The following is a 12150-nucleotide window of genomic DNA, read 5'->3' as shown; positions in this document are numbered from 1 at the left end:
GGGCGGCGAAGATGCTCAGCCTCACGTTCCTGTTCTCCTTCAGGAACGCAGCCACCTGCTCTGCACATGACAAGCAGGGGCTCCAGGATAAGAACCAGGTGATGTGGTACTGCTCGTAAGAGGACAGCTTCTTAGCGCGAAACCAAGAGAGGAAGCAGAGTTCCGCATGGCAGGGATAGACCTGGGAGAGATGGAGGCGGAAAGGGGGCGTTTTTGGCCGCCAGAGCAGGCAGTGAGGCTGGGCTAGGGAGCTGGGGAGGAGGGGTAAGGGGCGTGGGCATCCCAGAGGCAGGTTGTTCAGGAGTTATCCCTTCTTTCCATCTCTCCCCTCCCTTCTTTTCTTCTTTAGTCATCGACTTCCCTCATTCATCGACTCACCCATTCATTCTAACATCCATCCTCCCATTCATTCATTCTACAAGTAACCTGAGTGCCTGCTTTGGTCCAGGCCCTGTGGGGTCCAGGCTCGGTCCCTAGGTGCTGTCTGCTGGGAGGCCCACAGAGCTGCCCTGTCGGTCGGCAGAAACGCCAGCCACACGTGTCTACAGAGCACTTGAGGTGCGGCTCGTCTGAAGGGAGGTGTGTGGCAAGTGTAAAAATACACAGTTCATTTCAGTGACTTCGTATGAAGAAATAAGAATGTAAACTATCTCATGAGGAAGTTTTATATTAGTTATAAATACATCTAATTGAGATAATAGATTAGATATACAGTCAGTCCTCTGTATATGAGAGCTACTCATCTGCAGATTCAACCTAGTGAAATTATTCAGGAAAAAAAAAATTCCAGAAAGTTCCAAAACTTGAATTTGCCAGGCTGGCAACTACTTACATAACATCCACATTGTATTTACAACTATTTACATAGCATTTACATTGTATCAGGTATTATAAGTAAACTAGAGATGATCTAAGGTCTATGGGAGGATGTGGGTAGGTTATATACAAATGCTATGCCATCTTACCTGAGGGATTTAGCATCTTCAGATTTTGGTGTCCGCGGGGGTCCTGGAACCAACCTCCCCACCCCCATATCTAGGGATGACTGTGTTGTCTAACACAGCGTCAATATTAATTTCATCAGTTTCTCTTAACCTTTTGAACACTGGGTAGTAGAAAGAGTGAGATGACACCTGTGACTCAGATTAGGTTTTGATGGGATAATACCGCTACAGTGCATACCCCCTCCCCGCCCCTTCCGCACACAGGTTCTGAAAAGGCTGCCCTCTGGGTGGAGGAGGGCAGGCGGGTGGGGGGACATTTCGCCGAGCCCGATGACAAACTCAGAGACCCCCCACCAGCAGACTCGCTAAACAAGGCTTTGTGGGATTAAGTCAACCGCTATCGCGTAGCCGGTTCCCGGACTTAAGAAAATGTGTGGGAAGATACATCCGCCACTGAGAATCCCCAAAAGGCGTTGGACTTATTACCATTTTTTTCCACATCCTCTACTGGCTTATGTGAACCTGTGTAACACCTCTGACATGAGGGACACCATTTGGGGGCTAAAATTTCATCCCATTTTTGAAACAGGCACCAGATTCGAACTATTACACTGGGCAAGGGCATAGGACAGAGTCCCCTGCATTGGGAGCACCCAGTCTTAACCACTGGACCGCCAAGGAAGTCCCCATATCCGCATTCTTGATTAAAAACTGGACACACTGCAAAAGGGATTTTCCTAGTATCTGACATAATATACTCTGAAAACCAATGAATTGCAATTGTAATTATATCTCCCAATCATAATATTGGGAAAACAACTTGTGCAAGGCATCCTAAACCTTCCGCAATTTGCCGATACCCGCCCCCGCCCCCGTCCCGGCTTTTTTCCCTGTGGCGGGACACAGCGCAGGCTGCTCCTGAATCTGTGCTCCCCGCATTGCAATTCTAAGGCACCAGATAAATGCTTTTGTGTCTCTCGGCTGCGCCTCTTTTCTGGGTCAACACTTAGCTCCCGCCTGCGATGAGAGTGTCCTGGGGCCCATACCCAGTTTTGAAAGACCCCCCAGTCGGAGGAGTCAGGAGAGCAGTGCTTCAGTCTTTCCACCTGGTAGCAGAGGTAGGTGTAGTTCCGCCCATTGGCAAATCTCAGGTTGCGAAAGTGGAAGGAGAAGGTTTGGCGATCTAACCACTCCACTGGGTGCCTGCGGCAAAAGAGAGAAAAGGGAAAATGCAGAGAGCGCCCCCTGGAGTTACTCCCGGCTGGTCTCTCCAGAGCGTAGCCCCCTGGACGCCCTAGGCGCTGGGCCTCCCAGCAACCCGCCTGGGCCTTGAGAATTTCCGGCGCCTTTCCAGGCAGGAAGGCTGGGGGAGAGGGAGAGGAGAGGGTGCTGGGACAGCAGGGATGGGTGATGTTCTCCCACAGGGACCCCGGCTCTGCTACTTCCAATAGCACATCCCGCCACCTCCACTCCGGTTTTCCTGCCCACCCATCCCCCAAATCATTAGAAAAATAAAAAAGAGTAACGAAAACCTCTCCACTCCAAAATCAGAGCCTTTAACATTTCAGTTCAGTTCCTTCCTGACTTTTCACTTGCGCGTGTTTGTTTTGTGTTTCAATGTCGGATGAACACCTAAATTCACAGGCTTGGGCTATGGTTACAAGTGCTTTCTGTATCTGAACTCAAATGCTGCGGCAGCCATGCCCATTTTATAGAGGAGGAAGCGGGGATGCAGAGGGGGACAAGTAGCCTGCCTAAGTCACAGAGCTGTAAGTGATAGAGCTGGGTCCCCTGACCAGGCCAGGCCATTTCCAGCTCTTCCATTATGTGACCTTGCAGCTGTGTGAAGTCTTGGGTGTGGCTTTCTTTTCTACTTAATTTTAAAATAGGAGCGTTTCTCCTGATCTTTCCTCCAGTTCCATTAGAGCTGTTAGTGGTACAGTTATAAACGTGAAGTGCGGTCACCTAGGGTGTGGCCAGGTGTGTGAACAGTGTGCAGTTATTTTCCTGCTCAGAGTTGAGATATCCTTGGAAGAGATGATTTATCTTCTTGCCTCGGAGAACTATTCTCACACCGTGTTTACGATGGTGTAAATACTACAGAAAACTGATCAGAGCGCGTTAAAAAATGTCACCAGCTGCGTCAGTCATCCTTTCGCCAAATTCTAAGCGTTAACAGAGCACAGATACTTCCGACCAATAGAGGGTGCAGCCCCGCACAGGCAGGGAGGGGACGGCCTAGCCCGATAGACTTTCAGACTGAGAGCTGGGCCACGAGGACCCTCAGAGCTGGGTGGAGGTTTGGGAGGGGCCAGTTCAGAAACAATAGTGGGGGCACCCCCAGAACAGGGCAAAGACCCCAGATGGGAGTGGGCCCTGCAGAGAAGGAGCCCAGAGAGGGAAAGTAACAAGGCTGGGACTGCAGGGACTGCGCGGGGGGGAAAAGCAGGCCAAGGACAGAGGCGCAGCCCTAGAGAGGGCTGGAGACGGGGTCCAGTGGGACAGAGCAGGCAGCGGCGGTACCTGATCCGGGGCCTCTGGCTGCAGCCTCCTTTGCTGGCTAGTCCCATCCCTGCCCTTTGTCTCGGGTGCTGGGGCTCCATTTCCTCTCCCAGGGCTCTTGTGTAGAAAACCCCCTTATCTGTGAGCGACCTCCCAGGCCGTCTCAGCTGAGGCTCCACCTCCTTCCTGCTTTGGCACCAGGGGTGGGAGGGCCCTGGGGTGGTTTGCTTCCTTAGGCTCCGACCCACCTTCTCCTGGGCCCTCCCTCTTGGCAGAGGTCAGTCTCTGATGGAGCTGGACCCGAGGTTATTGCAAAGGGAAAGAGAAAGTAAAGATGCCAGAGAGAGGGGGATGGGACAGACCCTGGCGGAAGAGAGCAGGACAAAGGCTTGCTCCCATTGGGGGAGGGGCGGGCTGGAGCCCTCTCCACCCCACCCCTGCACCCAGCCCAGATCTGCACCTGGCTCTACACTCGCCTGTTGAATGAATAGAGACAATGAGAAAGTATGGACCTTGGATCAGGACTCCTTATTTTCTCCTGGCACAGCCAGAGGTGAGGGGACAGACGTGCTTTGAATTCCTACTTCTGTGCTTGGTCCTCGGCAAGAGTCCCCTCAGCCTTCGCGGGGCAGAGAGAGGGCATGCTTGCACGAAGGCTCTCTTTATAAGGACACTAATCCCCTCATGGGGGTCCCATCCTCATGACCTCATCTAAACCCAATCACCCAAAGACCCCACCTCCAAACTCCATCACACTGGGGGTTAGGGCTGTAACAGAGTAGAACAAACCTGACTTCGCATTGAATCTAGTCCTTTACCTCTAACCCTTGTGCTCTGTTGCCTGTACTTAGTCATGCCGGCCCTGCACCTTTATAGAAGAATGTTGCCTAGAATCTCCCATGGATTCAGGCTCTGGGTCCCACTCTTTAGAGCAGGGGTGGCAAATTATGGCCCCAGGCTAACCACCTGATTTTTTTGTAAATAAAATTTTATTGGGACTCAAAAAAGAAAGGGGAAGTCAGGGAGTTCCCTGGTGATCTAACGATTAGGGTTCGGCACTTTCATTGCTGTGGCCCGGGTTCAATACCTGGTCAGGGAACTGAGATTCCCACAAGCCTTGTGGTGTGGCCAAAAAAAAAAAAAGGGAAGGGGAATCAATCAATAAATGTTACTTCAAACACACACACACACGCGCACACACACACACACACAAGAATGTTGCCTAGAGCCTGGAATATAGCTGATAGCCCATTCTCTAGCCTCTGACCTTTAAAGACACACTTTTCCATTCATATAGAGATAAAAAGTTGCAGAACAGGGACTTCCCAGGTGGAGCAATGGTTGAGAGTCCGCCTGCCGATGTAGGGGACACGGGTTCGTGCCCCGGTCCGGGAAGATCCCACATGCCACGGAGTGGCTGGGCCCGTGAGCCATGGCCGCTGAGCCTGCACGTCTGGAGCCTGTGCTCCGCAACGGGAGAGGCCACAACAGTGAGAGGAAAAAAAAAAAAAAAAGTTGCAAGACAGAAAGTAACAATTATCTTGTTGGAGGTTTATGGGAACATTGCGACCAGACCTACCTGGACAGCTGCAAGAACAAAAGATTCCTGCAACGACCAGCCACACCCCCTCCCCTTTTATTTATTTATTTATTTATTTAACTTATGCTTCGTATTTAATGGTAATTTAAATGTAAGTGCAATAAAAAGTGAAACCTGAAAAAAAAAAGAAGAATTCCATTGTGTATATTTACATAATAATGTATGTTATCAATCACTTCAGGAGCAGATTTAAGTTGTAATCACTCAAATCCTTGAGCTAGATCCTAATCCTATATCCTTACATCCTAAGTCTTTGAACACCTACTTCATTGTTTCTCTTTTGTTCTCAATGTCCTGTTTAGGGAATACTTTTTTTTTTTTTTTTTTTTTTTTTTGCGGCACACTGGCTTCTCACTGTTGTGGCCTCTCCCGTTGTGGAGCACAGGCTCCGGATGCACAGGCTCAGCGGCCATAGCTCACGGGCCCAGCCGCTCCGCGGCATGTGGGATCCTCCCAGACCGGGGCACGAACCCGTGTCCCCTGCATTGGCAGGCAAACTCTCAACCACTGCACCACCAGGGAAGCCCTAGGGAATCCTTTGAAACCCATACCCTTAACCACAGTATTAAGATCCTCCAATAAGCAGGGATTAGATGTGTAAGAGAATTTGGAGGGAAACACCTCTAAGGGAACAATGGGGAGGGAGCCAGAGCAAAGGGGAGAGCTGGTGATGGTAAAGGAGTGGGGAAGCAAGGAAGTTTCAATAGAAAGCATCTTGGAGTGCAATGCAGTTTAGAGCATTTTTTCTAGGTCAATGGGGAAACCTCAAGCCAAAGTTACCTGTCAGAGGAGTTTCGTGTCTCACAGCAACAGGCCTGCCATACTCCCCATCTCCTCAGTCAGTGGCTGGGAGCAGCCTGGAGGAAATGTGGTGGATTCATAACGCAGCAGTCCAGGCTGTCAGGATTATGCTTGGAGATCTGAGATGCACGTTCTCATGGCTGCCACAAACACCATCTGTGCTGTACAAAAACTTGGTACTATTCATTCATTGATTCACGACACATCGAAGGCACAAATAGAGTACAGTGTGGTGCTTACATCCTAGTAATTGGCCTCAGTTTGAGTGGATCATCACAAATAATTTTTTAGAAATTAGAAACAGAAATAGATTTCCAGACTCTTGAGGAAGATCTTCAAGGTATGGCTTCATTATCTTGTTTGAAATTAATTTTCAGGTTCTGAGGTAAATTCAAAGCTAAATACTAAACGGGGTTTGAGTTCTTCCTCACTGCGTAGACCCAGTCCTGTATTCATATCACTTGATGCAGATAATCTGGGTGAGTTTTACATAATAAATTAAAGTCTAGAACCTGAAACAACAGCTGCCATTTCTAAGCAATGTTTGAGAGCGAGAACACCCCCTCCCCTTTTAGTATTAAAGAAGCCTGAATTCTAACTTGGGTAAGATGGTTCTTTGGGACACTAGTCCACCATCTTCTCGGTCTGCTGGCTTTCCAAATAAAGTCACTATTCTTTGCCCCAACACCTCATCTCTCAATTTATTGGCATGTCCTGCGGCGAGCAGTACAAGTTTGGACTCGGTAACAGGGCTTCAACATACAAATTTGCACACAAATGTTCATTGTGCGCAAGTGGCGCAGAGCTTTAGCCCACAGCAGGCCGTGGCCAACAGGATTCCTTTGGCTGCCTCCTGGACAGTGATGATTTATCGCTGCTCTCAGCAGCGTAGGTGCTGCCTCACACCCAGCGCTGAAACTCTGGTGCATATGCCTTTCCAGAAGTCGTGTTCACTGCTACCTCACGGGAGGCCCGGAGTGTGGGTAATTTTAGCTGGGCTGTTGCTGCCCTTAGCAGGATCTAGATCTCCTAGTGGAAATAAAATGACGTACTTGGCACTCACTGCCAAATTGCTTTCTAAAGCTCTTGTGCGAACAGACACCTCCAGGAGAAATAAAAAGTGTTACCATTTCCCATATCTTCACCAATACTGGTATTATGAGACCTCTCATTTCCCAACCTTCTGGAATGTGAAAAGCTATCTCATTGAGGTTTTATTTTATACTTTCCTGATTTCTAGTGAGACCAAGTGTCTTTTCTTTCTTTTCTTTTCTTTTTTTAAAAATATATTTATTTATTTACTTATTTGGCTGCCCTGGGTCTTAGTTGCGGCACATGGGATCTTCGCTGCCGCGTGCAGGATCTTCGCTGTGGCACGCGGGATCTTTTAGTTGCAGCATGCGGGCTCTTAGTTGTGGCATGCACGTGGGATCTAGTTCCCTGACCAGGGATCAAACCCGGGCCCCCTGCATTGGGAGCTCGGAGTCTTAACCACTGGACCACCAGGGAAGTCCCCCAAGTGTCTTTTCATATTTTTCTGTCCCTTCCATTTTCTTCTTTTATAGAATTGTTGGCTGCATCCTTTGTATATTTTTCTAGTAGGAAGTTTTCTTTCCTTATTGCTTTATAAGAATTTTTTGATATTCTGCGTAGTAATCCTTTGTCAGTTATATACATCACAAATACTCTCTTCCAATCTGTGATAAGGCTCTTAGTTTATGAAGTCTTTCCATGTGTAGATGTTTTAATTTTTAATGTTTTCAAATGTAACCATTTTTCCATGTACTTGTTTGATATAACATAGATAATTAATTTTTAATTTTGTATATGGAAAGCCAATATAAGAACAATTTAATGAATATCTATCCATGTCCTCCTGTCCTATGTGTAATGACGCAAACTTATTTAATGTGTGTGTGTGTGTGTGTATAGGCTGTCTCTGAATTCTCTCATCTGCCCCATTGTCTAAGCCTGTGCGACTACCATATTGTTCTCCTTATGTCTTTCTAGTACTCTTAAGATCTGATATGGAGATCCATCTTGCCTTCTTACTCTTTGAAATTGTATTGACCCCTTATAGATCCATATGAATTTATGGACAAAACTTTTCATGTTCCATGAAAAATCCCAGTATCAATGGGGAAGGATAGACATATTTGTGGCATTGAATCTTTCCATCCATTAACATGGTATGTACCTCAATTTATACAGGTCTTCTTTGATGTTTTCCATAAGTCTTATACTTTTTCATAAAGATCTTACACATTTTGTCAGGTTTATTTCTAGTAAACTTTTTTGGCGATATTGTAGACTTCATCTACCTTTATACTTTTGTTTGTTGCCAGTATCTGGGAACACGATTAATTTTTCTAAATTGAACTTGGATATAACCCAACCTTGCTAAGAACTTGCTTACTATTTCTAGTAGTTTCTGTTCTTTTCCAATCCCTGAAGCTCTTATTTCTAATTGTGGTCTTGGGACACTGGCTTGGACCACTGTAGAGCACTGAGCAGCCGCAGTCATAAGGGGCATGCTGTGTCCTTCCAGTTTAAAGAAAATTCTTTTTTTTTTTGGCTGCTGCCATGCGGCATGTGGGCTCCTTATTTCTCTGACCAGGGATCAAACCCACGCGCCCTGCAGTAGAAGCGCGGAGTCTTAATCACTCGACCACCAGGGAAGTCCCAAGAAAATTCTTCTAAGACAGGGAAATAAAAATTACAAGTCCTGTATTCTTTAAGTCTTCCTTGGCTTGAATATTTGTTTGCTAACTGTTTAATTATGCTTTTTTTCATCTATGTTTATAAATAAATATGGCTATAATTTTTCTTTCTCATGTTCTTTGTATTCAGTTTTTTGTTTTTGTTTTTTTTTTTCAGTACACAGGCCTCTCACTGTCGTGGCCTCTCCCGTTGCGGAGCACAGGCTCCGGACGTGCAGGCTCAGCGGCCATGGCTCACGGGCCCAGCCGCTCCGCGGCATGTGGGATTTTCCCGGACCGGGACACGAACCCGTGTCCCCTGCATTGGCAGGCGGACCCTCAACCACTGCGCCACCAGGGAAGCCCTGTATTCAGTTTTAAAATCAAGATTATTGTGGACCCCGGAAGTGCCGGCGCTGTGGGAGCTGTCACCGTGGACCACGGCGGCGGCGGCGGCAGTACAGCGCTGGCAGTGGAGCCGCCGGGGAGGGTCAATGCAGCACAATGCCAGCTCTGCCCCTGGACCAACTCCAGATCACCCACAAGGACCTGAAGACAGGGAAGCTGAGGACTTCACCAGCGCTGACCTGGAAGTGGGTGGATTGTGGTTGACAACAGCTGAGACGCAGCCCGGCCTTCTTCCTCTTATTACACCCACCACCACCACCACCCCACCGGAGAAAGCAGCCCTTATGTAGTCAGAGGAGAAAGCTGAGCTCATCTTCTCTTCTTGGTGAACAAACACCCTGAGCAGAAGGCAGACCGGTATCTTGCGTTACACAAACCGCCCCCTAAAGACAACGTTCCCACCCTAGTGGAGGAGTACTTGGAACGCACCACCTTCATAGCCAATGACCTCGACTGGCTCCTGGCCCTGCCTCACGATAAATTCTGGTGCCAGGTTGTCTTCGACGAGACCCTGCAGAAGTGCCTGGACTCCTACCTGCACTGTGTCCCCTGAAAGTTCGACCAGCGGGTGGCCTCAGCCCCTGAGGTCATTGACATGGAGAAGTGCCTCCACCGAAGTGTTTTTCTCGCCTTCCTTCGCATGTCCACTCACAAGGAATCCAAAGATCACTTCATTTCCCCCTCTGCTTTTGGATGAATCCTCTACAACAACTTCCAGTTTGACATCCCAAAGATCCTGGACCTCTGCGTGCTCTCTGGAAAAGGCAACTCCCCGCTGCTGCAGAAGACGATAGGAAACATCTTCATCCAGCAGCCAAGTTACTATAATGACCTGGATGAAAGCATGCCCACCATCCTTCAGGTCTGCAGCAATATCCTCCAGCACTGTGGTTTGCAAGGGGACGGGGCCTGCACCACACCCCAGAAGCTTGAGGAGAGGGGCCGGCTGACCCCCAGCGACATGCCTCTCCTGAAATTAAAGGACATTGTTCTCTACCTTTGTGATACCTGCACCACACTCTGGGCCTTTCCGGATATCTTCCCTTTGGCTTGCCCAACCTTCCAGAAACACGACTTCTGTTAACCGGCTAGCTTCCTTTTACGAAATAGCAATTCCCGAACTGGAGTCTGTAATTAAGAAGAGGAGGCTTGAAGATAGCAAGCTGCTAGGTGACCTGTGGCAGAGGCTCTCTCATTCCAGGAAGAAGCTACTGGAGATCTTTCACATCCTCCTGAAGCAGATCTGCCTTCTCCCAGTCCTAGAAAGCAGCTGTGACAACATTCAGGGCTTCACTGAAGAGTTCCTTCAGATCTTCAACTCCTTGCTGCAGGAGAAAAGGCTTCTCCGAGACTATGATGCGCTCTTCCCTGTGGCCGATGACGTCAGCCTGTTGCAGCAGGCCTCAGCCTTGGATGAGACTCGGACGGCCCACATCCTCCAGGCAGTCGAGAGTGCATGGGAAGGGGTGGACCGAGGGAAAGCCACCGATGCCAAAGACCCACCGATGGCTGAGAATCCTAACAGGGTCGTGGAGGCGGCAGAGGCGGTCAGCAGACCGTCACCGCTTCCCCAGAACTCGGAGGAAGAGGAGTGCCTGGGGGCAGCGGCTGCTCCAGGCCCTGCCGCGTGCGGCATGGAGCTGGACTCACTCAACTCCCAGGTGAAGGACCTGCTGCCAGACCTCGGCGAGGGCTTCATCGTGGCCTGCCTGGAGCACTACAGCTATGACGCGGCCCAGGTGATCAACAAGAGCCTGGAGGGGCGGCTGGCCCCTGCCCTTGGCCAGCTGGACCGTGGCCTAGACAGACAGGTGAAGCCAGACCCGGCGCCCCTGCTGACGTCTCGTCACAACATCTCTCAGAACGTTGAGTTGGACGTGTTCAGCAGGGACTCAGTGGACCTGAGCCGGGTACACAAGGGCAGGAGGAAGGCAGCCGCAGGCCCTTCACCATCCCTCAGGTGCTGAGAACCAAAGAGGAGGACGAGGCCCCCAAGCCCGACCATCTTGTGCAGGACCCTGCAGTGCTGCGGGAAAAAGCAGAAGCCAGGTGCATGGCCTTCTTGGTCAGGAAGGGGTACCGGCATGACAGCTCAACGGCAGTGGCTGGCAGCCCCCGAGGCCACGGGCAGAGCTGGGAGACAACACAGGAGCGCAGGAAGAAGGAAGCCAGCAAGCCACACGAGCCAACCACAACCGGAGAGCTATGGCTGACCGCAAAAGAAGCTAAGGCAGGATTCCAACCTGAGGCCGCTGCGCCAGGGCCAGCCGGACCTGCCAGGCTGAGGTACCATAGCCTGGGGCTTCCTCGCCAGTTGGCCCCCTGCCAGTCCCCAAGTTCAAGTCCACCCCTCAACAGCCTCAGCTTCGCAGCCCCTGAGAAGGCCGCCTCGTCGTCTGCCAGCCGGCCGTGAGCGCCTTCCTACAGAACACACAGTGCCTTATCCACAGCGGAGGAACCGTGCGGCCAGCGCACAGGTGCAAGGGACGGGGTTGGAGCCCCAAGGCCAGTCCCCAAACCTCGTGCAGCCGGACACCACGTCCCTTTCTCCCTGGACGGCAGGAAACCTGTGTATTCAAAAACAAAAAACACACAAAAGCCCTGCAAATAAAGTTTTTGACCCTTTCAAAAAAAAAAAAATCAAGATTATTGTAACTGCCCAAAATCAATTGGAGGAGGTTTACGTTTTTCCTATTTCTTGAGAAACTTTAGTTCTGATCCTTATAGGGTTGATTGAACTCAGCATAAAACCTCCTGGGCTGGTAACATGATATGGTTGTTTATGTGGACATTTTAACTAATAATTGCATTTCTTTAATGGTTTAGGGTTAACGCATATGTTCTATTTCTTTTTTTTTTTTTAATAAATCTATCCATCTATCTATTTATTTATTTATTTATTTTGGCTGTGTTGGGTCTTTGTTGCTGCGTGCAGACTTTCCCTAGTTGTGGTGAGCGGCCGCTACTCTTCATTGCGGTGCGCGGGCTTCTCACTGCCGTGGCTTCTCTTGTTGGGGAGCACGGGCTCTAGGTGCGCGGGCTTCAGTAGCTGTGGTGCACAGACTTAGTTGCTCTGTGGCATGTGGGATCTTCCCGGGCCAGGGCTCAAACCCATGTCCCCTGCATTGGCAGGCTAGGATTCTTAACCACTGAGCCACCAGGGAAGTCCCTGTTTATTTCTTTTGGTATCATTGCT

General features: G+C 49.5%; 2 protein-coding genes across 2 annotated transcripts in view; one reads left to right on the top strand and one right to left on the bottom strand.

Moving 5' to 3' along the window:
* The window catches only part of LOC112410778 (DNA dC->dU-editing enzyme APOBEC-3-like), a 12484-nt gene extending 8736 nt beyond the window's left edge, over positions 1–3748 (bottom strand). The window contains 3 exon segments of the mRNA XM_024761524.1: positions 1–181; positions 1991–2147; positions 3468–3748. The exon segment at positions 1–181 is cut by the window's left edge and continues 6 nt beyond it. Of these exon segments, the coding sequence (XP_024617292.1) occupies positions 1–181; positions 1991–2147; positions 3468–3547 (418 nt within the window). The 5' untranslated portion in view covers positions 3548–3748.
* A 5302-nt stretch (positions 3749–9050) lies between these two features.
* Positions 9051–11662, top strand: LOC112410830 (activating signal cointegrator 1 complex subunit 2-like). The gene is given in 3 exon segments (XM_024761612.1): positions 9051–9130; positions 9288–10035; positions 10037–11662. Coding segments are annotated over 3 exon segments (1713 nt in total). The 3' UTR covers positions 10922–11662.
* Positions 11663–12150: the final 488 nt, after the last annotated feature.

Source organism: Neophocaena asiaeorientalis, unplaced genomic scaffold, assembly GCF_003031525.2.
Source record: "Neophocaena asiaeorientalis asiaeorientalis breed wild unplaced genomic scaffold, Neophocaena_asiaeorientalis_V1.1 scaffold473, whole genome shotgun sequence".
Taxonomy (NCBI): domain Eukaryota; kingdom Metazoa; phylum Chordata; class Mammalia; order Artiodactyla; family Phocoenidae; genus Neophocaena; species Neophocaena asiaeorientalis.
The sequence above is the reverse complement of the archived record's forward strand: the minus strand, read 5'-3'. Positions and strand labels throughout refer to the sequence as shown.